Source organism: Rana temporaria, chromosome 12, assembly GCF_905171775.1.
Source record: "Rana temporaria chromosome 12, aRanTem1.1, whole genome shotgun sequence".
NCBI classification, from domain to species: Eukaryota; Metazoa; Chordata; class Amphibia; order Anura; family Ranidae; genus Rana; species Rana temporaria.
This window is the reverse complement of record NC_053500.1, coordinates 128603995-128631918: the sequence shown is the minus strand read 5'-3', so window position 1 is coordinate 128631918 and position 27924 is coordinate 128603995. Positions and strand designations below refer to the sequence as shown.

Here is a 27924-nt window from a genome sequence, read left to right as displayed (position 1 = left end):
TGGTGCCAGGTAGGTCAGTATAAAGGTCAGGTAGGTTAGTGTCGGGTAGGTCAGTGTAGGAGACGGGTCAGTGAAGGGGGTCAGTTAAGTCAGTATAAAGGTTAGTGTAGATGTCAGTGTAGGAGTCAGGTAGGTAGGTAGGTAGGCTAGTGTAGGTGTCAGGTAATTCAGTATAAAGGTCTGTGTAATGGTCAGAAAGGTCACATGGACAGGGCAAATGGGTGAAGTCAGGGGTAAGGCCAAGGGGGGGGGGGGGCAACAAAATGAAGTTTCGCCTCGGGTGTCGCACCTCCTTTCACCAGCCCTGTATTGATGCATAGGAGCACATTGTGCTTTTCCTTTGCAGGGTAAAAGAAGTAAAACTCATCAGGGTTTACTTCCTCCTCTATAAGTGTGAATTTGCATTTTCTAGGTGACAGGTTCCCTTTAATAAAAGGGGTCAGTCTATGTCTGTCCCGTACGTGCCTCCCTGGCACTGAGGACTGGCTCAGCACACTGCAGATGGTGCCATGCGCCAAAGCTCCGCCCCTCATGCCCAAAAGCTCCGCCGACTACAGATGGGGCCATGCACTGAGCCCCGCCCCCTTGTCAAAAGCGGCCACACCCCGCCTCCCCAGTCGCCCATCATCGCAGCTCCTCCCACCACCAGCCTAGACGTCACGGGAGCCCGGAGATCCCGCAGAGCGGCACCGCACACAAGGGCAGACAGAGGACTTCCCGCACCCAGGTCTCCGGATTGCATGATTGTCTGTGTACCGCCGCTGTAACCGGGCACTGCCCTGCGATCTCCCCCCTCCCCCTCTACTAATCAGTGTGCATGGGGTGTGTGCAGACCGGAGGGGGGTGCATGGAGAAATCACTGTGTGCCCCCTACATGGAGGATCAGGGGGGTGTGCGGGGAGGACACGGACTGGCTGTGACCCCCCCAGAGATTTCATCCGGATATTCCATAAAAAAATTACTTAGAACCACCCAAACATTTTTATTTATTTTTTGGCACAGATCCTAGAAAATAAAATGACAATCAGTGCAATATTTTATGTCACACGGTATTTGCGCAGCGGTTTTTCGAACGCAGATTATTTGGGGTAAAAATACACTTTAATAAATTGTAAAAAAAAAAACACACAATATATAACCCACATTTTTGGTAAAATTTAAAAAAATATGTTATGCAAAGTAAATGGATACCTAAAATTTCGCTTGTGGAATGGCGACAAGTTACGATTCTTAAAAACTTCCATAGGCAACGCTTAAAATTTTTTTTTTTTTTTTTAATTAATTTTTTTACAGGTTACCTGCTTAGAGTTACAGAGGAGATCTAGCGCTAGAATTATTGCTCTCGCTATGACATTTGCGGCGAATCCCTCACATGTGTGGTGTGAATACCGTTTCAATATGCTTGCGTGACTTATATATGCGTTCACTTTTGCATGCGAGGAGGGGGGTGCTTTAAAAAAAGTTTTTATTATTATTATCATTTTTTTAAATATTTTACACTGTCCTTTTTTTTATAATTTTTATTTATGGAACTTTAAAAAAAAAATCTTATTTCATTTTTACACTGTCCCTTTTATTTCTTTATTCTTTTGTATCACTTTCATTTCTATCACAAGGGAGGCATGGGGCGCTTTGAATTACATTTTTTTTTTCTTATTTATTTTATTTTTACTCTGTGCCTTTTTTTTAAATGTATTCTTTTGTATCACTTTTGTTTCTATCACATAGGAGGGATGGGGCGCTTTAAAAAAAATCCCTTTTTTTTTTTACACTGTCCCTTTTATTTCTTTATTCTTTTGTATTACTTTAATTTCTATCACACGGGAGGCATGGGGCGCTTTAAATTTAAAAAAGAAAATCTTATTTATTTTATTATTACTCTGTCCCTATTATTTCTTTATACTTTTGTATCACTTTTTCTATCACACGGGATGGATGGGGGCGCTTTAAAAAAAAATCCTTTTTTTTTTTTACACTGTCCCTTTATTTCTTTATTCTTTTGTATTACTTTCATTTCTATCTATTTTTTTTTTTATTATTATTATTTTTTATTCCTATTACAAGAAATGTAAACATCTTTTGTAACTATTTATGAAGAGATCTGGGGTCAATAAAACCCCCAAATCTCTCCTTTTACTTAAAAAAAGAAATAGAAAAAATAGATTACTGCCATCCCAGACCAGAAGTGATGTCATGACTTCGCTCTGGTCTTCCAAAACCATAAAGGCAATCAGAGATGATCTGGTCTCTGGGAACCTCTATGGCCAACTTTTAGTTTGCTCCGGCGTATCTTTGTTTTGTATCCACAAAACAAGATACGCCTGAAGCTGGGCTAGATCCGACTGACGTACGTCTTAGTACGCCGTCGGATCTAAGGTGCATATTTACGCTGGCCGCTAGGGGGCGTTTCCGTCGATTTCCGCGTCGAGTATGCAAATTGGCTAGATACGGCGATCCGCGAACGTACGTCCGGCCGGCGCATTTTTTTACGTCGTTTCCGTAAGGCTTTTTTCGGCGTATAGTTACCCCTGCTATATGAGGCGTATCCAATGTTAAGTATGGCCGTCGTTCCCGCGTCGAATTTTGAAAATGTTACGTTGTTTGCGTAAGTCGTTCGCGAATAGGGCTTTGCGTAGAATGACGTTGACGTCGTAAGCATTGGCTTGTTGCGGGTTAATTTTTAGCATGCGCACTGGGATACCCCCACGGACGGCGCATGCGCCGTTCACAAAAAACGTAATTTACGTCGGGTCAAGTAAAATTAGCATAAAACACGCCCACATCTTTAACATTTGAATTCCGCGCCCATACGTCGGCAGATTTACGCTACGCCGCCGTAACTTTAGAGGCAAGTGCTTTGTGAATACAGCACTTGCCTCTCAAAGTTGCAGCGTCGTAGCGTTAATACGATACGCTACGCCTGCCGGAAATTACGATCCGCTACGTGGATCTGCCCCTTTGACCTTAACCTTGGCCTGGATCAAACCGAATCTCATTTTTTGTTTATTTTTTATTATAATTTTTTTATTTATTTTTAAGTTTTTCTCCTCTAGTATAGAGAAAAAGATGTAATATATTGTATAATGGATCCTGCATGTATACGATGTACACTGCTCAAAGGGAAAGGGACACTTTGAAAACAGATCAGATCTCAATGGGGAAAATCTCATGCTGGATCTCTATACTGGTATGGACGGGGTAATGTGTTAGGAACGAAAGGATGGCACATCGTTTGATGGAAATGAAAATTATCCACCTACAGAGGGCTGAATTCAAAGACGCCCCGAAAATCAAAGTGAAGAAATTATGCGGCAAGCCAATCCATTTTGCTGAAATTTCATTGCAGCGACTCAAAATGGTCCTCAGTAGTTTGTATGACCCCCCAAGTGCTTGTATGCATGCCTGACAACATTAGGGCATTCTCCTAATGAAATGACGGGTGGTGTCCTGGGGTATTTCCTCCCAGATCTGGATCAGTGCATCACTGAGCTCCTGAACAGACTGAGGTGCAACCTGGTGGCACCAGATGGACCGAAACATAATGTCCCAGAGGTGTTCTTTTGGTATTCGGTCAGGTGAGCGTGGGGGCCATTCAATGGTATCAATTTCTTCATCCTCCAGGAACTGGCTGCATGCTCTCGCTACATGAGACCGGGCATTGTCGTGCACCAGAAGGAACCCAGGACCCACTGCACCAGCGTAGGGTCTGACAATGGGTCCAATGGCAATCAGGGTGCCATTGTGTAGCCTGTAGAGGTCTGTGTGTCCCTCCATGGATATGCCTCCCCAGACCATCACTGACCCACCACCAAACCGGTCATGCTGAACGATGTTTCAGGCAGCATAAAGTTCTCCGCAGCTTCTTCAGACCCTTTCATGAACCTGCTCCCACCTGTGAAAAGCATGGGGCACCAGTGGCGGACCTGCCAATTCTGGTGTTCAATGGAAAATGCCAATCGAGATCCACAGTGCCTGGCAGTGAGCACAGAGCCCACTAGAGGACGTCGGACCCTCAGGCCATCCCCATGAAGGCTGTTTCTGATTGTTTGGTCAGAGACATTCACACCAGTGGCCTGCTGGAGGTCATTTTGTAGGGCTCTGGCAGTGCTCATCCTGTTCCTCCTTGCACAAAGGAGCAGATACCGGTCCTGCTGATGGGTTAAGGACCTTCTACGGCTCTGTCGAGCTCTCCTAGAGTAACTGCCTGTCTCCTGGAATCTCCTCCATGCTCTTGAGACTGTGGTGGGAGACCCAGCAAACCTTCTGGCAATGGCACATATTGATTTACCATTCTGAAGGAGTTGGACTGCCTATGCAACCTGTGTAGGGTCCAAGTATGGCCTAAGTATGGCTTCATGCTACCAGCAGTGACACTGACCCTAGCCAAGGGCTAAACTAGTGAAAAAACAGAATAGATGAGTAGGGGAAAAAAATGTCAGTGGCCTCCACCTGTAAAACCATTCCTGTTTTGGAGGTCTTCTCATTGTTGCCCATCTAGTGCACCTATTAATCTCATTAACACCGAAGCAGCTGAAGCTGATTAACAACCCCCTCTGTATACACCCCTCCCCCTCTGCTACTTACCTGACCAGATCACTTTATATTATTATATAATGGATCCTGTATGTATACAATGGCCCAGATTCTCGTAGAATCGCGCAAAACTGCGGCGGCGTAACGTATGACATTTACGTTACGCCGCCGCAAGTTTTACAGGCAAGTGCTTTATTCTCAAAGAACTTGCCTGTAAAGTTGTTGCGGCGTAGCGTAAATCTCCCGGCGCAAGCCCGCGTAATTCAACTGAGTCGGGTAGGGGGCGTAGAGCATTTAAATTAGGCGCGTTCCCGCTATAGCTGAAAGTTGGCTACAGCTAGGGCCTAAATTGCCGGGAGGGCGTCCATGTAAATCCTCCCATGCATAAGCTGCCTGCACGCCCCTTTCGCTCTGTGATCGGCGAGTAAATGAGACTCGGCTGATCATAGATTGGAGTAAGGGCCGATCCCGGCCCCTTAGCATGTGATCAGTTGTCAGTCAATGACAGCTGATCACGTGATGTAAACAGAGCCGGTAATCAACTTTTTTTCCCCCCTCATTTATTTTCTATTCTATTTTGTTCTGTTTTACTCTATTATATTATATTTTATTTTCTGTTATATTCTTTTCTTTTATATATTTTTTTCTATTCTATTCCTTTACTCTATTCTATTTTATTCTCTTTAGTAATTGTAAAACTATTCAAATTAATTTTTAATTTCATCCTAAGTTTTTTTATTTATTTTTTGCAGTTATTTCGGATTCGTTTAAATTCGGTACTGTTGTAATTCCGAAAAACGAAAATTCGTCTGAATTTCAATTCTGAACTAAACTAACTGCACGTCTACTATAAATGCAAGGAGCCAACTGCAGAGTGCAGAACCCATAGCAAGCCATCATAACCCTTGACTCTAATAACAGCTAATAATAGCCTGACTTTAATAACACAAATTGTGGGTTCTGATATGTTGCACTCATTAGGTGTATTGAAAAGGCCCCCCGTGCCCCCCTCTTTATATTAATCATTCTAGGAATCCCTCCCTGCCATAACTATCATTATGTGTGTTCCTGTGTCGGTGTATACAGGCGAGCTATTGATTTACAGAATGGAATTCCTGCTATGTGCACTAAATGACATGTGTGACCATTATATAAGAACTGTGGACTGTGCTGGTTTTGGAGAATGTAATGATCGGTTACTGTTATTATTTGTAGAAATACGCTGAAGAATCTTACGATCGATTCAAAACCGAGGCTGACCCAACATCCATGCAGAATGCCTGGTAAGTAAAGGTAGACTTTCCATCCGCTTACAGGCCGTACCCTCGAATTTCATCTGTACTACACTGCAGGAGCTTCACCTTCCTAAGCAGGGTGGCATTGGGGGGGCGCAAACTGGACAATTACTCGGGGCCCACCATACTCTAAGGGCCCCGTTCAAACAGCAGTGATATTGCAAAACAACTGCCCGGTCATTGCATCCCACAGGTCAGTGCCCACAGCCCTGCGGTGGCTGTGATGCCGTGATCCCGCTCCTCCACTCAGACCCCTGTGTCTGCCATGGCATCAGCTGTGGCTCCGTCGTGTGATTTGTCTGCAAGGGTGAGCTGTACCTCCCTCCCATCTCATATAGGCACATGCTAGAGCTGCACGATTAATCCTTAATGAATCGAGATTGCGATTCTACCCCCTCACGATCTTAAAAAAGCATTTCCTCGATTCAGTGCAGAGAGTTCTCTGCTCAAGCCGACAGCTGTCAAAAAAAAAAAAAAACACAGCCTGACAAGTTTCTCACAACATCCCTAAAGAAAAACATTGTAACATTTCGTTCTTTTAGATCAAAGGGATGAACCTCTGTCTGTAAATGAGGTCAGTTTAACCACTTAAAGACTAAAGTTTTTTTGACACTTGTTGCTTGTTGACCATCGCCAACAAAGGAGTGGCTCAAGAAGAAGCACATTAAGGTCTTGGAGTGGCCTAGCCAGTCTCAAGACCTTAATCCCCAAAAAAATATGTGGAGGGAGCTGAAGGTTTGATTTGCCAAACGGCCTCCAAACCTTAAAGACTTGTAGGTAGATTCAGTAAGAGTTAGGCCGGCTTATCAGTAGATAAGCCGACCTAACTCAGAATCTACGCTGACTTATGTTTAAGCGTATGCTCAAACAGAGATACGCTTAAACATATCTAAGATACGATGGCTTGCGCCGTCCTATCTTAGATTGCAATATTTTGGATGGCCGCTAGGTGGCGCTTCCATTGCGGTCGGCGTAGAATATGTAAATGAGGAGATACGTCGATTCACGAATGTACGCCCGACCGACGCAGTACTTTTACGCCGTTTACGTAAGAGATAGGCTGCGTAAAGTTAGAGCTAGGCCCTATTGGAATAGTAATGTCAAGTATGGCCGCCGTTCCCACGTCGAAATTCGAATTTTTTACGTTGTTTGCGTAAGTCGTCCGTGAATCAGGATTTACGTCGTTTACGTCCACGTCAAAATCAATAGGCCCGTTCAGCGTACTTAGCCGCAATGCACACTGGGAAATGTAGGCGCCCGGCGCATGCACAGTTCGCAAAAAACGTGAAAAACGTAAGGTCAAGCACAATTGGCATACAACACGCCCCCCTAACACACATTTGAATTCGGCGCCCTTACGCCCGCCCGCTTTAGGCTACGCCGCCGTAACATAGCAGGCAAGTACATTGAGAATCATGTACTTGCCTAGCTAACTTACGGCGGCGTAGCCTAAACACGCTAAGCTACGCCGCCGCAAGTTTAGGCTATTGTGTGTGAATCTACCTATTGGAGAGGATCTGCAAAGAGGAGTGGGAGAAAATCCCTCCTGAGATGTGTGCAAACCTGGGGGCCAACTACAAGAAATGTCTGTCCTCTCTGATTGCCAACAAGGGTTTTGTCACTAAGTACCAAGTCATGTTTTGCGAAAGGGGTCAAGTATTTATTTCACTCATTAAAATGCAAATCAATTTATAACTTTTTTGAAATGCGTTTTTCTGGATATTTTTGTTTTTCTGCCTCTCACTGTTAAAATAAACCTACCATTAAAATTATAGACTGATCATTGCTTGTGTGGCGCCATTTTAAAAGGATGCATGGAAAAAAGTATGTGTGTCTAAGTGGCACCAAATCAAAGATTTACTTAATTTCTCTATTTGTCTCTCAGTCACAGCCCAAGCCTTTGTCACCCTCGGCACCAATGATCTCTATTGTCAAGGAGCCTTAGTTCTCGGGAAATCGCTAAGAAATCATAAAACATCCCATCAGCTGGTGGTCATAGTGACGTCGGAGGTTACAGGTCGAATGAGGTAAGCTGTGCTCAGGAGCGTGCCTAGGTTAATCGCCACTTGAGGTGGCTTTTTTTGCCACAACTCTCTCCAGGTTTGTCACCACCCCTACTTCCTGGGATGCCACCTCATTTTTTCTACCCCTCCCCCTTTGGTTGCTGGGATGCTGGCACAGCAACCAATGATACAGTGGCCCTACCGCCTAGTAACCAATGACAAAAGTGCCATATCAGTGGGAGGAATAGTGCCCATCAGTGGAAGGAATAGTGCCCCATCATTGGTATCAGTGGAAGGAACAGTGCCCCATCATTGGTATCAGTGGAAGGAATAGTGTCCCATCATTGGTATCTGTCAGGTCACCTGTGGCCAGGTGACAAGTGCACCCCGTTGGGGTCAAGGGTGCACCACAGGGTAGTGAACCCTATAGCCGACTGCTGCGGATGGATAGGAAGCATGAGCCCAAGATTCCCCAGGGTCGCAGAGTCTAAGACCCAGCTTGGTGTTCACCAGAGCCTCTAGTGGTAAGGATGGCCTTCGCTGCAGCTGGATCAAGGTCGCGGCCCCTACGCTCTGTAGGGAGAGAGGGGAAGCAGTCACTGAGGACACAAGGGATAGTGATGGGTAAGCCGAGGTCGGGGGAACAGGCTGACAAGGGTAACCAAGGGACAGGCCAAAAGGTCAGGGTCACAGGCAAAAAGGAGTAGTCGGAGACGAGCCAAAATCGGTACACAGAAAGGTCAACGTAGCACAAGGCAGACAGGAACAAGCTAACAAACAAAGTTGAACAGCAAAGCAGACCTGCAGTGCAACAGTTAATATAGACTTCCTGGGATAGCCTGGGGTGTGGCCATACAGGGAGGAGAGGTGATAAAAGGCAGCCAGAAAGAGAGTCAGGCCTCTAATGAACACATGGAGACAGGTAAGCTGCCAGACTTTATTGCATATCCATGACAGTATCAGTGGAAGAAATAGTGTCCCATCATTGGTATCAGTGGGAGGAATAGTGCCCATCATTGGTATCAGTGAAAGGAATAGTGTCCCATTATTGGTATCAGTGGAAGGAAAAGTGCCCCATCATTGGTATCAGTGGGAGGAATAGTGCCCATCATTGGTATCAGAGGGAGGAATAGTGTCCCTTCATTGGTATCAGTAAAAGTAATAGTGTCCCATTATTGGTATCAGTGGAAGGAATAGTGCCCCATCATTGGTATCAGTGGAAGGAATAGTGCCCATCGTTGGTATCAGCGGAAGGAATAGTGCCCATCGTTGGTATCGTGGCAAGAATAGTGCCCCATCATTGGTATCAGTGGAAGGAATAGTGTCCCGTCGTTGATGGCACTCGGAGGAGTAGTTCCCCATTGTTGGTGTCGGGAAGGAATAGCGTCCCATCATTGGTGTCAGTGGGAGAAATAGTACCCCCTTCTTGGTGTCACTGAAAGTAGTGCTCCAAGGGATGGATATAGGCAGGCAAAGGGCTGCATCTGGCCCCCCGGGCCACAGTTTGGAGACCCCTGTAATACAGTATTTTCCTGATTTCTTCTATTCTGAATGAATGAAAACATTTGTCCCGGAGAGAATCTAGCTGAAAAGGATTTGATGTTGCACCAATTGGCACAGAACGAATGTCCGTGCAGACTGCAGTCTCACAGGACAAATACTGCAATTTTTTTTATAAATACACCCTATTGTTGTTTCCTTATTCTGCCATGGTTTCCATAGAAAAACACTGGAGAAAATCCAGTGGCTGGTCCTGTCTCCTGTGTTGTTTCCATTGAGATCAAAGGGCTCCTGTATAAAGTTGGATTATACCCGTTGTTGCTTTTCTGTGTGCAGGGGAATCCTGCGGGAAGTTTTTGATGAAGTAGTTGAGGTGGACGTCTTGGACAGCGCAGACTCGGTACGCCTGTCTTTGCTGAAGAGACCAGAACTTGGGGTGACCTTCACCAAGATCCGGTGCTGGACCCTCACACAGTATACAAAGTGCGTGTTCATGGATGCCGACACCATCGTGAGTACGGCAAAACCCCATGTGGGCCTATAGTGGTCCTTCCTTTTGTCAGCTATTCATTCCAGGGTTCTTGGTATAAAAATTTGCTGTGTGAATATGCCGGCATTCGCCAATCCATGAAGAATAAACCCCTTAAAGTGGAACTTCAGTCTGCCTTTCAGGTGGTTTGCCTCCACTCCATTATAGCGCATGCGCAGATGTGCCAACGGGCCCTACCAGGCCATCTGTGTGCTCGGATAGTCAAGAAAACTATCTCATTCATTACTGTGCCGCACGGCTCTCTCGGAATTCAAAGCTTTGCAGCACGTCTGTACACACATAGTGGGTGGGGGGAAACCCTGTACAACACAAATAAGCATCTTCATTAGAAAAAAAATAATACAAATAACATCCAGTCGTAAGAGAGGGAGGCAGAGGGAGCCAGGTCAGCATGACGTGATTTTTAGAGTGAAGGTCCGTTTTAACCACTTCACCCCCGGAAGATTTGGCTGCCCAATGACCGGGCCATTTTTTTTGCAATACGGCACTGCGACGCTTTAACTGAAAATTGCGCGGTCGTGCGATGTTGTACCCAAACAAAATTGACGTCCTTGGCTATAGCCGCCGGCTGTATTACGGGAGGGCGCCCACCATTACTCAATGGGTTACTAAACTAGCTAAAATACCAGTTTTTTAGACTTATGCAGGGAATTGCAATCATTGTACCTCCCAAAGCCTTCTAGCCCACACCAGCTGTGTCCTCACCCCACTGTCGTTCACCAGCTGTGCCCACACCTTACTGTCATTCACCAGCTGTGCCCTCACCTCACTGTTGTTCACCAGCTGTGTCCTCACCTCACTGTCGTTCACCAGCTGTGCCCTCACCTCACTGTCGTTCACCAGCTGTGCCCTCACCCCACTGTCATTCACCAGCTGTGCCCTCATCCCACTGTCACTCACCAGCTGTGCCCTCACCCCACTGTCGTTCACCAGCTGTGCCCTCACCCCACTGTCGTTCACCAGCTGTGCCCTCACCCCACTGTCGTTCACCAGCTGTGCCCTCACCCCACTGTCATTCACCAGCTGTGCCCTCATCCCACTGTCACTCACCAGCTGTGCCCTCACCCTGCTGTCGTTCACCAGCTGTGCCCTCACCCCACTGTCATTCACCAGCTGTGCCCTCACCCCACTGTCATTCACCAGCTGTGCCCTCACCCCACTGTCATTCACCAGCTGTGCCCTCACCCCACTGTCATTCACCAGCTGTGCCCTCACCCCACTGTCGTTCACCAGCTGTGCCCTCACCCCACTGTCGTTCACCAGCTGTTCCCTCACCCCACTGTCATTCACCAGCTGTGCCCTCGCCCCACTGTCGTCCACGAGCTGTGCTCTCACTCCACTGTCGTTCACCAGCTGTGCCCTCACCTTACTGTCATTCACCAGCTGTGCCCTCACCTCACTGTCGTTCACCAGCTGTGCCCTCACCTCACTGTCGTTCACCAGCTGTGCCCACACCTCACTGTCGTTCACCAGCTGTGCCCACACCTCACTGTCGTTCACCAGCTGTGCCCTCACCTCACTGTTGTTCACCAGCCGTGCCCTCACCCCACTGTCGTTCACCAGCTGTGCCCTCACCTTACTGTCATTCACCAGCTGTGCCCTCACCTCACTGTTGTTCACCAGCTGTGCCCTCACCTCACTGTCGTTCACCAGCTGTGCCCACACCTCACTGTCGTTCACCAGCTGTGCCCTCACCTCACTGTTGTTCACCAGCTGTGCCCTCACCTCACTGTTGTTCACCAGCCGTGCCCTCACCCCACTGTCGTTCACCAGCTGTGCCCTTACCCCACTGTCGTTTACCAGCTGTGCCCTCACCTCACTGTCATTCACCAGCTGTGCCCTCACCCAACTGTCGTGGATGTGGATAAGAATAAAGTTTTGCAGAAGCTCGCCTGCTACTACTTGGACCCATTTTAGTCTACACGAGGGTGTATTTCTTGGAAGACTTGCCTGTGCTTTCTTTTCTAGGCTCTCTGTAACATAGACGAGCTCTTTGACCGGGAGGAGTTCTCAGCTGCTCCTGACTCTGGTTGGCCGGATTGCTTTAACAGCGGAGTGTTTGTGTTCAGACCGTCCCTGGAGACCTTCGGAAGGCTTCTTAAGTATGCAGAAGATCACGGCAGTTTTGATGGTAAGCCAAGCCATGTCATTGTGCTTCTTCACGGGGCTGCCAACTGACAGCCATTGGGAGGGATTGTTCCTACTGTGGTAAACAAGTGACGGCTTCTTTTATTTTTTTTTATCTTGGCCTTCCTTAAAGATTACAAATTGTGAGATCCAACTTCCTTCAGTGTGATGATTTAGCTCTAAAGGTGGCCGTACATGCCTCACTTGCTTGAATTCAAGCGGAGTTCCACCCTAAAAATGAACTTTCAATTAACAGCTTGCCTTAAATGTAAAAAAAAAGAAAATATGTAAAAATATTTTTTTTTTAACTCACATTTCTTAATCTGCCTAGTTCCTGGTCCTAAGTGGTTCAAATTCCTATGCTAAGACCCCATTGCCTCCTGGGAAATGATGACACTCATTTCCCAGGAGTCTCTGGGCATTACTGTGCCTAAAAATCGCCCAGCATGCACCTCTCCCTGAAAACCAGGAAGTAAAAGGAACTGGGCTTCACATGCCCACACCTATGATGGATACGGCCACAACATGAGCTGGAGGATATAAGGCAAGTGTTTGCAATGATTTCTGGAACGATTGGGGAGCTATTAATATGTTTTAGGGACTATTTAATGTGATTAATTTTACCTTGCAAAAAAAAAAAAAAATTATCCCCGGAACCCCCGCTTTAAATAGCCATAACTTCCCTTTCTAATCGATTTTAAGATTCAATTTAGTTCTGATTCCATCAACTTAAAGAGCAACTGCAGTCTTCTCACATCATTTGTAATAAAACATTTTTTTGCCATTCTGAAGCTTCCCTCCAACCACTTTGCCTATTATTTTATATATACTGTCATTCTGTACTTGCCAAATATGCTGCAGAAATCTCCCTCCGCTGAGTCTGGCTGCAGCCATTTTAACTGTGGGCAGCTGAATCTGCTTCCTGTTCACTTCCTGGATCTACACAGACACACAGAGGCACACCTTCAGCTCTGCAGCTCTCACTGGCCCTCTTATGACAAGAGTGAGAGAGAGCTGTGCATGATGTCATAAGCCTAGGCTAGTAGAACACAGGTTAGGCACACATTTAACCATTTGATTGCCCTTGATGTTAAAAGGGTTGTAAAGTCAGAAGGTTTTTTATCTGAATGCATTCTATGCATTAAAGAGGTTGTAAAGGTTTGTTCTTTATTTTCTAAATTGGTTCCGTTAAGCTAGTGCATTGTTGGTTCACTTACCTTTTCCTTCCATTTCCCTTCTAAGGCCCAGATTCTCAAAGGAGATACGCCGGCGTATCCCCAGATACGCCGTCGTATCTCTGAGTCTGGGCGGTCGTATCTATGCGCCTGATTCTTAGAATCAGTTACGCATAGATTTCTATTAGATCCGACCGGCGTAAGTCTGTTACGCCGTCGGATCTTAACTGCATATTTACGCTGGCCGCTAGGGGCGTGTACGCTGATTTACGCCTAGAAATATGTAAATCAGCTAGATACGCGAATTCACGAACGTACGCCCGGCCGTCGCAGTACAGATACGCCGTTTACGTTAGGCTTTTCCCGGCGTATAGTTACCCCTGCTATATGGTGGCCTACATGCGGTGCACCAATGTTAAGTATGGACGTCGTTCCCGCGTCGAATTTTGAATAGTTTACGTTGTTTGCGTAAGTCGTCCGTGAATGGGGCTGGACGTCATTTACGTTCACGTCGAAACCAATACGTCCTTGCGGCGTACTTTGGAACAATGCACACTGGGAAATTCCACGGACGGCGCATGCGCCGTTCGTGAAAAACGTCAATCACGTCGGGTCACAAGTTATTTACATAAAACACGCCCCCCCCTGTTCCACATTTAAATTAGGCGGGCTTACGCCGGCCTATTTACGATACGCCGCCGCAACTTACGGAGCAAGTGCTTTGAGAATACAGCACTTGCCCTTCTAAGTTGCAGAGGCGTAACGTAAATAGGATACGTTACGCCCGCACAAAAATACGCCGATCTACGAGAATCTGGCCGTAAATGTTTTTTTCTTTGTCTGGCTGACTAACCCCCAGCCAGAACGGCTCGGATGATGGGGACAAGCTTACAGGAAGTGAAAAATTCAGACAAAGAAAAAAAACATTTAGAAGGGAAATCAAAGGAAAAGGTAAGTGAACCCACAATGCACTAGCTAGTAGACAGTAGACGAAAACTGTTTTTTTTATTTTTTTAGGTAAGAATTTCTTTGTGGGGAAATACAATGTGCATGTTGGTGTCAATTACCAAACTTTCTTCCGTGGTCAAAATCATACAAACAAATAAAAAAACACACAAAACTGCATGTAAAGTGTGATTTCAGCCTAAACACTCAAGAAAAACACTCAAGGTAAAAGTATAAAGATGACACCTTTAAAAAACAAGTGTTCACTTTTATATTCCTCTTCTGGATTGCAAGGTTAAATGTAAATCCCCTTCACCCTGAGACTGTACCATATAGTAACAGCCCCTTCTAGACAGCTGGACCCTCATTCTGTTTATAGTTCCTGAACACCTGTGGTTTATATCCAAGGTCTCCAAACTGCACTTCATGGGGCGGGTGCAGCCCTTTGACACCAACAATAGGGCAGTGTTCAACAGACACAAAAAATAGGGTAAACTTCCTCTCACTGACACCAACAATAGTGCAGTGTTTCTTCCGCTGACACCAACAATAGTGCAGTGTTTCTTCCGCTGACACCAACAATGGGGCACTATTTCTCCCACTAATACTAAGATGACAGCACTATTCCTTCCATAGACATCAATGATGGGACACAAGTATTGCCATTAATACAAATAATTGGGCTCTATTCCTTCCATTAATCTCAACATTTGGTAATATTCCACTCACTAAAACCAATGATGGGGCACTATTCCTTCCACTGACACCAATGATGGGGCACTATTCCTTCTACTGACACCAATGATGGGGCACTATTCCTTCCACTGACACCAATGATGGGGCACTATTCCTTCCACTGACACCAAGGATTGGGCACTATTCCTTCCACTCACACCAACAATGGGGCACTATTCCTCCAAGTAATACTAAGGTGGCAGCACTATTCCTTCCATAGACGCCAATGGGGGGGGCACTATTCTTTCCATTAATACCAATATTGGGGCTCTATTCATCCCACCGATATCATCATTAGGTAATATTCCTCTTACCGACACCAGAGATGGCACTATTTCTTCCACTGACACCAACAAGGCACTATTCTCTCAATAATATCAATGAAGAGGCACTATTCCTCCCAATAATACCAATCATGGGGCACCATTTCTCCTCCTACTCACTACACGTACTCTGTAATTTTTTTACTCCCACTGACCATGAAGTCCTAGGCATTGATTACTCCCACTGACCATGAAGTCCTAGGCATTGATTACTCCCACTGACCATGAAGTCCTAGGCATTGATTACTCCCACTGACCATGAAGTCCTAGGCATTGATTACTCCCACTGATGCTGGGGCCTTTTCTACTCCTACTGGTCACAGTCCAGCCACTAAAAACTAAAGGACATTAAACTGGCACTTTGCCTGGAAAGTCTGGAGATCCCTGATCTAAACACTCGGCAACACTGCTGCTTATTGCTGGAGGTCTCTCATACCAGATGTCACCAGAAGGGGGAAATATGTATCCTAAAGGGGTTTTCCAGCCTTTTTTTAAGTTTATTAAAAGTCAGCAGCTACAAAAAGTGTAGCTGCTGGCTTTTAATAAACAGACACTTACCTGCTCCACTGCTCCAGCGACGCTCCTCGCCCCCCCTCGCCGGCCGGCGTCTTCATTCCTAGCGTGGGCACCCGGCAGTGACAGCTTTCGGCTTCACGGCCGGGCACCCACTGGGCATGCGCGAGCGGCGCAGCGCCGTTCGATTGGACAGGCACTCGCCTACAGGGAGGGACTGTGAAAAGGCGATTAAGATAATCGCCTTTCCAGCCCCTCGGCGGAAGGAGGAAGTGGGACAGGAAGTCCCCTTCTCCTGAAGCCCCCACTCCCCCCCCCCCCCCAAAAAAAATGACGTGCCAAATGTGGCATGTAAGGGGGCGAGGAGTGGGTTAAGCGGAAGTTCCATTTTTAGGTGGAACTCCGCTTTAAGCTCCAGGTCTTAATAAAAGCCATGTTTGGAATCAGGGACTATAACAGAGTTCTGTATATTGACCTGTCTGAGAAAAGTATTATTTTTAAAATTATTACATATATTTAAAATGTTTATTATATTATTTGTGTATTATAGTTATAGTTTATACACATTTTAACTATAATCCACAAATAATATAATAAATATATAAATAAACATCAAATAAAAGAAATTATATATATATATATGTATTCGAATTTCTTTTATTTTATGTTTTTATATATATATATATATATATATATATATATTTTATGTTTTTATATATATATATATATATATATTGTCATTTATTTTATTTTATGTTTATTTTATTTATATATATATATATATATATATATATATATATATTTGTGTATTATAGTTAGAATTTATATATATATATATATATATATATATATATTTTATTATTATAAAAAAATGTTTTATTAATTGTCGCCTGATTTGTTATTCATTACAGGCGGTGACCAAGGGCTATTAAATAGTTTCTTTGGCAACTGGGCAACGGCTGACATCAGCAAACATCTACCCTTCATCTATAATCTAAGTATCAGTTCTATATACACATACTCGCCAGCCTTTAAACAGTGAGTATTCCTATTCATACCCTAATAGTGACTGAATATTTTCTAACAATTATTGCTTTCTGCTTGGAACAAATTTAGGGGTGCTGATATGGTCCCACTTGACATCTAGCCCTTATGTAAAATTGAGTTTTGTAGGCCAGTGGTTCTAGAACCTCTGTGAGAGCACTGAAAAGCACAGGAAAATGATAAGATGGTATAAATGATTTTTATATAATCTTTTGCAGTTGCGCTATGAAGTCATGTGGTTCTTGCACTGTGAGGAGCACAGAGCTCAATAGCTCAAGCACATCAATGAGAGCAGCGACTTTTAAATGAATCAAAATCTTTTCAATACAAAGTGTATCTAAAGCCAAACTTTTTGTCTGTATGCAAGGGATGGAACCTCTGTCAGCACACATCACCTTTCCCATCCCCATCTAAAAAAATGGCTTTAGATATATTTTCTATAATAATTTCCAGTTGATATACATTTACATAGTTAGTCAGGTTAAAAAAAGACCATCCAGTTCAACCATTAACCACTTAAGGACCGGACCAATATGCTGCTAAATGACCCAAGGGGTTTTTACAATTCGGCACTGCGTCGCTTTAACAGACAATTGCGCGGTTGTGCGACGTGGCTCCCAAACAAAATTGGCGTCCTTTTTTCCCCACAAATAGAGCTTTCTTTTGGTGGTATTTGATCACCTCTGCGGTTTTTATTGTTTGCGCTATAAACAAAAATAGAGCGACAATTTTGAAAAAAATTCAATATTTTTTACTTTTTGCTATAATAAATATCCCCCAAAAACATATATAAAAAATTTTTTTTCCTCAGTTTAGGCCGATACGTATTCTTCTACCTATTTTTGGTTAAAAAAATCGCAATAAGCGTTTATCGATTGGTTAGCGCAAAATTTATAGTGTTTACATAATAGGGGATAGTTTTATATATTTTTTTTTTACTACTAATGGCGGCGATCAGCGATTTTTTTCGTGACTGCGGCATTATGGCGGACAATTTTGACACATTTTTAAGACCATTGTCATTTTCACAGCAAAAAATGCATTTAAATTGCATTCTTTATTGTGAAAATGACAGTTGCAGTTTGGGAGTTAACCACGGGGGGCGCTGTAGGAGTTAGGGTTCACCTAGTGTGTGTTTACAACTGTAGGGGGGTGTGGCTGTAGGTCTGACGTCATCGATCGAGTCTCCCTATAAAAGGGATCACTCGATCGATGCAGCCGCGACAGTGAAGCACGGGGAAGCCGTGTTTACATACGGCTCTCCCCGTTCTTCAGTTCCGGGGAGCGATCGCGAGGGGTGGCTAGAAACGAATAGCCGCGCCCTCGTCCCGGATCGCTCCTGAAGCCACGTGAACCGCCGCATGTACCGGGGGGGGGGGGGGGGTCCCGATCGGACCCCCGACCCACGTCTAGGCAGGGACGTACAGGTACACCAATGAGCCTGTCCGTGCCATTCTGCCGACGTATATGTACATGCGGCGGTCCGGAAGTGGTTAAAAAATAAAATAAAAAATATATATAATATAATACAATCCCATATACCCAATCTATACCCACAGTTGATCCAGAGAATCCATACAGGAGTGAATGAGCAGAGTTTATACTTTGTCTTTATAGATTTGGCTCCGAGGCGAAGGTTGTTCACTTCATCGGCACCCCTAAGCCATGGAACTGTAAATATAATCCACAAACCAAAGGGATTGTAGAAGAGGAACCTCTGAGTGGGAACCAGACTCTGCCACTCCTGGTGCTGTGGTGGCAGACGTACATATCGGATGTTCTACCGCTATTAACAGAACAGCAAGTGCCAAACGGCTCTGAAAATAAGGTAAATGTGATTAGTAATTTTACTTCAATCTCTGCAGAAGGGAGCCATACCCTGTGCCTGAGATGTACATAATCTCCAGGAAGGAAAGGTGTATGGAGTTACCATTACCACCACAATGTCCGTTTGAGGTCTATGGTGAACTTCGAACCTGAAATCTTCCTCCCACATCGCTTTCTGTCTGGCCTTGTTTGTTGCCAGGTTATTGTTCTGCTTTACATCACCACTCCTCGTCATTTCACCAGATGTCATCCATCCACTATGTTCTTCTCCTGCCTTTCTGTAAGGCCTCGTACACACGATAGGTTAACCAGAGGACAAACGGTCTGATGGACCGTTTTCATCGGTCAAAACTGATCGTGTGTGGGCCCCATAGGTTATTTAACCATCGGTTAAAAAAAAGCCAACTTGCTTTAAATTTTACCGATGGATTCCTAACCGATAGGTCAAAACCGATCGTTAGTAGGCACAACCATCGGTTAAAAATCCACGCATGCTCAGAATCAAGTCGACGCATGCTTGGAAGCATTGAACTTTGTTTCTTTCAGCACGTTGTTGTGTTTTACATCACCGATGTAGGCGCGACAGACCATCAGTCAGCTTCATCGGTTAACCAATGACAACTGTCCTTCAGACCGCTCTCATCGGATGGACTGATCGTGTGTACGAGGCTTTAGGATACTGTCTGACTGGTGTCACAGCCTCTCCCAGTACACAGAATCTAAGTACCAGCTGGTCCTCACCCAACCTCCTGATGTTGGAGATGGGCCAGAAAACCTTGTGGCCACTGAGGCTCTTAGCTGCAGTTGATACCAGGTCATGGGCCCCTGGGATTGTGTCACTGAAGATTAGCAAGCACCAGGGAGCTATGGTGTGGAGACAAGAGACCAGGGTACAGTGGGCATGATAAAACAGAGATCTTGGCAAGCAGAGAGAAGACAGACAGTTTGGTTTGGCAATGAGCAGGTGATAAACTGGGCTGGAGATGAGAAAGTAGTCAGGTTCAGGCAGGAGTCTTGGTAAGCAGCAAGCAGAAAGGATTTCGACAGTCTAGGTTTTCAACCAAGAAAGCAGGAGACTAGAACATGGTCAGGTAATCTGGGTGGGTTTCGGTATTATAGCTCTTTTTTAGGGGAAGTTTCAAAGGCTGGAGCTTAAATAATATTTAGGCAGAAGACACGCTTGGTGTCATTTTAGGAAACTCTGGAAGTCATGGCACGGATTCATAGAGTGCCATTGAAGGTATTGGCATGGATTCTCTGAGTTCCATTGGAAGTCTTGAAAGGGAATTCTGCGAGTGCCATTGGAAGTCCTGGCACAGATTCTGCGACTGCCATAGGAAGTACTGGCAGGGATTCTGTTCGTTTTGTTGGAAGTACGGGCAGGGTTTTTTGCGCGTGCCATTGGAAGACCTGGTAAGGATTCTGTGAGTTCCAATAGAAGTCCTGGCAGGGATTATGCGAGTGCCATTGGAAGTCCTGGCACAGATTCTGCGACTGCCATTGGAAGTCCTGGCACAGATTCTGCGACTGCCATTGGAAGTGCTGGCAGGGTTTCTGCAAGTGCCATTGAAAGTACTGGCTGGGATTCTGCTACTTTTGTTGGAAGTACTTGCAGGGATTTTGTGTGTGCCATTGGAAGTCCTGGTAGGGATTCTGTGAGTTTCAATAGAAGTCCTGGCAAGGATTCTGCGAGTGCCATTGGAAGTCCTGGCAAGGATTCTGCGAGTGCCATTGGAAGTCCTGGCACAGATTCAGCGGGTGCCATTGGAAGTCCTGGCAGGGATTCTGCGGGTGCCATTGGAAGTCCTGGCAGGGATTCTGCGAGTACCATTGGAAGTCCTGGCAGGGATTCTGCGAGTGCCATTGGAAGTCCTGGCAGGGATTCTGCGAGTGCCATTGGAAGTCCTGGCAGAGATTCTGCGGGTGCCATTGGAAGTCCTGGCAGGGATTCTGCGAGTACCATTGGAAGTCCTGGCAGGGATTCTGCGAGTGCCATTGGAAGTCCTGGCAGGGATTCTGCGAGTGCCATTGGAAGTCCTGGCAGGGATTCTGCGAGTGCCATTGGAAGTCCTGGCAGGGATTCTGCGAGTGCCATTGGAAGTCCTGGCAGGGATTCTGCGAGTGCCATTGGAAGTCCTGGCAGGGATTCTGCGAGTGCTATTGGAAGTCCTGGCAGGGATTCTGCGTGTGCCATTGGAAGTCCTGGCAGGGATTCTGCGTGTGCCATTGGAAGTCCTGGCAGGGATTCTGCGAGTGCCATTGGAAGACCTGGCAGGGATTTTGCGAGTGCCATTGGAAGTCCTGGCAGGGATTCTGCAAGTGCCATTGGAAGTCCTGGCAGGGATTCTGCAAGTGCCATTGGAAGTCCTGGCAGGGATTCTGCGAGTGCCATTGGAAGTCCTGGCAGGGATTCTGCGAGTGCCATTGGAAGTCCTGGCAGGGATTCTGCGAGTGCCATTGGAAGTCCTGGCAGGGATTCTGCATGTGTCATTAGAAGTGCTGGCAGGATTCTGTGCATTGCATTGGAAGTACTGGCAAGGTTTCTGGACGTGTCGTAACACTTTCTGATTTTTTTACCTTGCTCTCTTCCACAATCATGCATAGCTCCACTCGAATTGAGTTTCTTGTGATTTTCTCTTCAATATTCACATAAACTCCATACAGTTTTTAATAATATTGTATGGAGTTTGAGTAAAAATTAAAAAAATAAAACAAAATCAAAGGTATAGTATCACCTATAATCGCCATCTGTTTTTTTTTTTTTTCTTTTAATCCCTGGGTAATGAAACCGGGAATTTGGTCACCAATTACCATGTGTAACTGGACAACAACAACTTTTCTTTTTGTTCTTATTTTCTCCATGCAAAGCTACAGATTCACCTAACCCTTTCACTACCACCAATGTAAGGGATACTTCAGAACACAACTGCTTTCAATTGACAAGCTCAGTATCCCTTACATCAGCGGCATACCCTCCTGCTATAGGCTTTTGGTCACTTGCTGACTATGAATCTATAACAGAAGGGTTCCCTAGACTCTGCTGAGAAAATTAACTTTTCATTAGCAGTTGACAAGCCGCTGATCGCAGCTATTCATTAAAAAACGGGTCTATTCAGATCAGCGGGCATGCACTATGGTGTGCTCAACAGTCCCTAGTTTGCATTGTGTGTATGCTCTGCAGGGCATTGTTGCAACAAATAGCATTGTAATTTGTATGACCTAATGAGTTCACTATAAATACTGTGTGCATTGTCATTTGTAATGGTAAATATCTTCTTTTCTCTGTGTGCCTCAGGTTGGAAGGATAGAGTTTCAGATAAAGAACGACCCTTCTATAGACTCCGTAGAAGAAGTTCCTGCAGGCAATCCTGACAGCACGGTAAGTTTACATGTATGGAGGATCTGTCCCCGAGATCATGTGACCGATAAAGTTTTGTGAAATCATGTGACCTATGTAGACCTTGAAATCATTTGACCTTTGCAGTGTAATCACACAGGTGTTGTCACCTTGTAGATAGGATAGATGTAGATGGACATGTAGGCCCGGATTCACATACAACGGCGCATATTTCTGCCGGCGTAGCGCATCTCATATGCGCTACGCCGACGTAACACAGAGAGGCAATCAGAGTATTCACAAAGCACTTGCTCCCAACGTTGCGCCAGCGTACCGTAAATTGGCCGGCGTAAGCCCGCGTAATTCAAAGTAGGAAGGTAGTGGGCGTGATCTATTAAAATGAAGCGTGACCCCATCCTGAGCATGCGCGCGCATGCTCAGTATCACGTCGAATTTACTCCCTAAGATACGACGGCTCAATGCCTATGACGTGAACGCAACCTACGCCCAGCCCCATTCACGTACGACTTACGTAAACGATGTAAAATACGACGGCTGTTTCGTCGTCCATACCTTTGCATGGCTTGCGCCTCCTATGTGATGGAATAACTTTACGCCGGATGTACGCCTTACAGAAACAGCGTAGATTACAGCGACGGGCGCAAGTACGTTCGTGAATCGGCATATCTCGGTCATTTGCATATTCGACGCGTAAATCAATGGAAGTGCCCCTTGCGGCCAGCGTAAATATGCGTCCAGGCTCCGACGGCGTAGGAAACTTACGTCGGTCGAAAGAAGCCACAATTCAGGCGTATCTAGCTTTAAGAATCAGGCGCATAGATACGACGGCGCATCTGTGCACTTACGCGGCGTATATAAAGATACGTCGGCGTAAGTGCTTTAAGAACCTGGGCCGTAGTTTTAACCTTGAGTAAGACCCCTTTCACACTGAGGAGTTTTTCAGGCGGTTTAGCGCTAAAAATAGTGTTTGAAGAAAAGGTGAAACTCAATTGTAACTCAATTGCAAGCTCAATTAAACAGTATCTTCCAAAGTCTTGCAGCCCTCCTCTGAATCGTTGGAATTCATAGAACTAAAAGAGAAATTACTATTTTAATAAAATCCACCTATCAGTATCACACTAGGTCGGTGCGCCCTCAGTTATAATTGTTATCATAGATGTACTTTAAATGATAGAGCCAGGATATCAACCAAAAATCCAGAAAAAACACATGATACAAATCTTAGAAATTTAGTTGTACAGAGGAACCTTGGATTACGAGCATAATCCATTCCAGGAGAACACTCGTAATCCGAAGTACTCGCATATCAATGCGAGTTTCCCCATTGAAGTCAATGGAAACTAAAATAATTTATTCTGCATTGACTTCAATGGCATGCAGTTCTGCATGTGGCCAGAGGCAGGGGGCGCCGGAGAGCCTTGAAAACGTCCGGAAAGGCCCGAGGACAGTTCGGCTGACCTCGGCAAACCTCCGAAAGACTCCATTCACGAGGTTTTGCTGAGCTCTCCTCCGGTAATACAATGCTCGTAAGTTTTCATGCAAGTGCTTGGTGAATCAGGCACTTGCGATGAAAACTTGCAATCAATTTATAACTTTTTTGAATTTAATTTTTCTGGATATTTTTGTTGGTTATTCTGTCTCTCACTGTTAAAATAAACCTACCATTAAAATTATAGACTGATCATTTATTTGTCAGTGGGCAAAAGTACAAAATCTGCAGGGGATCAAATACCCCACTGTAGCAGAAGGGGGTAATAAAGGCATAATGAATACATCTAACTGCTGTCTTTCTAGCTGCCGGATACTAGCTCTGTGCAGCCTCCAGCAGATGACAATGTACAAGATCAAGACCTCCTGCTCTCATCCCCGGTCAACCATGAGCCTGTAAAGGAAGATAACACCTATATGGTATTATTACTGGATCCTCCACCATCATCGCTTCTCCTCCACTCCAGATAGACCTCATCTGCTTTGTCATTAATCCTGCCTTTAATTACGTTGCAATGAAAAAATTTGCCAAACCCATTTGATAACGGCTTCAACTTTGATTTTTGACCAGTTCATGCTTATTTCTGTTTTTAGATTTTCTAGATGCTTTATTAGTTGTCTGATGCCACCAAAAAATATAACTTTTGTATTGTTTCAGCTGTAAATGACCAAATCAGTTTTGCTAGACCCAGGCCCGTCGCTACAGGACAGGCAAAACAAACAATTGCTTGGGGCCCCGAGCTGGCCTGGGGCCCCCAACCTCCCCTTCCCAGGCTGTAGCGTGGCCGAGCTCCTTTTCCTTCCTCCTGGAGTCCTATCAGTCCGGCTGGGTACCACGTGGTACAGGAAATTCAGTTTCCTGTCCCCAGCCGGACTGACAGGAAGTGCAAACTGAGTGCTCACTTCCTTTCAGTCCGTCCGAGAACACAGGAAACTGAATCTCCTGTACCGTGCGGTACCGGGCACTATCTGATAGGGGACTGGGGACCCATAGTGATAGAACACCAGAACACAAGAGGAGGAAGAGGAGCTCAGCCACAGTACAGCGGCGGCCTACAGGGAAGAAGGGGAGGTGAGAATAGAAAAACATAGGGACTAAGGGGGGGGGGGGAGTAAGAACATGGGTGTAAAAAATTTGTGTAGCGCTAACGTAGGCTTTGAGTGTGGGGGGGGGGAGTGCTTGGGGGCCCCCATTTTGCTTGGGGCCCCCAAATTCCTTCAAACGGCCCTGGCTAGACCCAGACCTAGTGTTGTAATCAAAAAGTGACATTTGGGTATGCCTTTGAGGTGGACATCATACAAGAACCCATAGCTTTCTGGAAAATTAAACATTCCAACATTTCTTAAGCCTTCCCCACCTAAAAAGAAGTCCTCCAGGGTCTTGCGTATTAATTTTACATTTTATATCTATTTTTTAAAGAGTACATTTGAAGAACATAAAGGTTGAGAGCATTTGTCCAATCCCATAAGGCCCCAGAAGAGTTTAAGATTTAAAGTTCCTACCACAGCCATGCACACTGTAAGGCCAATTTTGGTGGAAGTCAGTGAATCAACCAGTTTGGTTTTGGTTTGTGGATCTCCTTGTGCTACCCCTTGTAAACATGGGAAGACCTTACAAACCCATTGGAGATGATATCCTTAGGAGTATGAGCACAAGACCCAAACATTGCTAGGCGAGAGTGTAGCCACTTAGCTGACTACTTAACTCCTGCCTCCGTTTATCTGTAGTTGGGTTGCTCATACATCCTAAAACAGAGGCCTCCAAAATTTTCAAACAAAGGGCCACTTTACTGTCTTTTGGACTTTAGGGGGCTGGATTGTAGCCAGTGAGGGTGGAAAAAGTTCCGGTGTCTTCATACCTAGGTTCACCTTCTAAAATGCACCTTTTATCAGGTTTTTTTTCTCACACCCATCCATCTTCTATGAGCCCCCAACTCTGCAGCTCAGGTGTTTGTGTTGCATTGTGTTAAGTTTATGTGTGTCTTCTGATGCACAAAAGCCTGTTGAGGGCCTACATATTAGCCTACCTCTCTTCAGAGATTTCACTGAAAATTGAAATAAAATAGACAGGTCTGGGTCTTTAAAAGAATTGAAAAAACGTGCATACAGTATTTGTTACATTGTTTGGAATTTGTTATATTTTTTGGTGCATCTTCATTCTATCTTTCCCCTAAACTGAATAATTATTTGTAATTATCTTTCAGCAATATCTTCTGCTAAGCAAATCCCTATGCAGCTGACCCATTTTAGTTGCTGTTCCAAGTTGTTTTAAAAATGATTGTATGTTTTGCAGCATATTACTGTTTACAGCAGCCTTTTTCAACCAGGTCTTCGTGGAACCCTAAGGCCTTGTTTTCATCGGTCAAAACCGATCGTGTGTGGGCCCCATAGGTTATTTAACCTTAGGTTAAAAAAAAGACAACTTGCTTTAAAATTAACCTATGGATTGGTAACCGATAGGTCAAAACCGATCGTTAGTAGGCACAACCATTGGTTAAAAATCCATGCATGCTCAGAATCAAGTCGACGCATGCTTGACGACAACACGTCGTTGTGTTTTACGTCACCGCGTTCTGACACGTTCGGTTATTTAACCTATGGTGTGTAGGCGTGACGGACAATCAGTCAGCTTCATCGGTTAACTTAGGACAACGGTCCTTCAGACCGTTGTCCTCTGGTTAACCTATCGTGTGTACGAGGCTTTAGGTTCCTCCAAAGGTTGCTAGGGGTTCCTTGAGTAATGATCAATTTCTGCTTCATAGACACCGTTTGATTTTTTTAAGCTATCAGAGGATTCTTCCCAATGACCACAGATGTAAAGAGGATCCTTCCTAGTGACCACTGCACTAATGTACCATGAGCTGTTGATAGAGTAATTATTAGCAGGGGTTCCCTGAGACTGAAAAGTTGTTTCAAGGGTTTCTCAATGTTAAAAAAAGGTTGAGAAAGGCTGGTCTGCAGATATGCTGTATGAGTTTATGATGATGTTGTGTTCAGTCGGTATTTGTAGCTTTTGGCCAACAAACCATGTAGGTTTTGTTCTGATGGTCAATACATTTTCACATTCTACAGATGTAATGTCCACAGTCTGCAATAAACAGATATATAAGGGAGTGACACATGTTATGGCTGTCCTGGAGGGGCACATACATAAGCTTCTAGAACGGTGGTTCTCAACCTTTTTTAGACCAGGTCCAGCAAACAATTCCACATTCTTTGCACCAACAGTAAAAAATAAAGTCTATTCTCAAACAATAGACGTATGAGAATGCATAACATGTACTGGAAGGCTCTGACTGGGATTGGGTATCACTGTGGGGGGAGATGAAGGACGTGGAGGGGGTTAGGAGACTGCAGTAGACTTTGTGGCCCTTGGTGAGGTTTATAGAGGAAGCTTGGGGGGGGGGGGGGTGTGAGACACTGTTGGAGGTTGAGTGCACTATGGAGGGCTTTGCCGCAGACTGGGAGGCTGTACAGCACTGTGAAGGCAGAGGGCACTATGGGCCCCTAACGGAGGGCGAGAGGCACTATGGGAGCTGGGGCATTGTGGGGAGGTTAAGGGATCTGCAGTTGGCTAGAATGTGGGACACTGTTGAGATTGGGTGCACTTTGGAGGGCCAAAGGCTTTGCCGCAGACTAGGAGGACTGTACAGCACTGTGAAGGCTGAGGGCACTATGGGAGCTGGGGCATTGTGGGAGGTTAAGGGATCTGCAGTTGGCTGGAGGAAATGGTTGGTGATTGGGGGGCAATATGCAGGGCCGAAGGCTTTGTAGAAGGCTAGGGGGCACTGTGGGAGGCTGTGCAGCACTGTGAAGGCTGGGGGCACTATGGGCCCCTAAGGGAGGTTGAGAAGCACTACGGGAGCTGGGGGGGGGGGGGCATTGTGGGAGGTTAAGAGATCTGCAGTTGGCTGGAGGCTCAGGAGAAGGGAGACCACAGCGGAGCAGTGAATCACAGGCCAGTGGCTAAGAACCATTGCTCTACAAGACCACCATTGCCCATCTAAAAGTGAAATATCATTTGTGGTTGCTATTGGCCTCATTCAATGCTGATGGGTTAAGTTTGTGTTTCATATTCCCCAGGATCACCTTGTGCAGTCTGCATCGGAGTTGTCCCTCCGCGAGGCAGAAGAGAAACTGCAAAGAGCGGAGGAGCGCAGAGAATGGGAGGAAGGTCACATGGATTACATGGGAAGACACTCTTTTGAGAGCATCCAGAAAAAGCTGGACCAGTTTTTACAGTGAAGAGATCTTTCAAATTTTTACCGCGGTGCTGTGAAACTTACATTTTTCATTATTTATTATGCAGTGACAGCGTTTCATTTTAATCTTTATCGAGCCCTTTTTTTTTGCTGATTAAACTGGCGTTGAACTAAGCAATTAGAATTCTTAATATTTATTTTCCATCCTGAATATTTCACAACTTTCACTCTACTAATGGGATTCTAATATTGGGTGGAGTAAGAGGGCTCAGATGATTTCGGTACATGCTCCCTGCGCTTCGCCCT

The 27924-nt window shown here is 45.3% G+C and overlaps 1 protein-coding gene across 2 annotated transcripts; it reads left to right on the top strand.

The window, feature by feature from the left end:
- Nucleotides 1-542: 542 nt before the first annotated feature.
- LOC120918831 (glycogenin-1-like) lies at nucleotides 543-27792 on the top strand. Of its 2 annotated transcripts, XM_040330667.1 has the most exons (10): nucleotides 543-727; nucleotides 5749-5816; nucleotides 7714-7855; nucleotides 9668-9842; nucleotides 11850-12012; nucleotides 16611-16737; nucleotides 18361-18571; nucleotides 21866-21949; nucleotides 23723-23836; nucleotides 27500-27792. In XM_040330667.1, the coding sequence occupies exons 1-10, from the start codon at nucleotides 558-560 to the stop codon at nucleotides 27659-27661; spliced, it is 1416 nt and encodes a 471-aa protein (XP_040186601.1). In that variant the 5' UTR covers nucleotides 543-557; the 3' UTR covers nucleotides 27662-27792. The 2 variants fall into 2 exon arrangements, with proteins under 2 accessions (XP_040186601.1, XP_040186602.1); XM_040330668.1 differs by lacking the exon at nucleotides 23723-23836.
- Nucleotides 27793-27924: the final 132 nt, after the last annotated feature.

Excerpts from the sequence above, each read along its gene's own strand:
- LOC120918831 (XM_040330667.1), top strand. The coding sequence starts at position 558 with ATGGGGCCATGCACTGAGCCCCGCCCCCTTGTCAAAAGCGGCCACACC. Across the intron at positions 5,817-7,713 it reads ACATCCATGCAGAATGCCTG|TCACAGCCCAAGCCTTTGTC; the intron begins GTAAGTAAAGGT and ends TTTGTCTCTCAG. Across the intron at positions 21,950-23,722 it reads CAGGCAATCCTGACAGCACG|CTGCCGGATACTAGCTCTGT; the intron begins GTAAGTTTACAT and ends CTGTCTTTCTAG.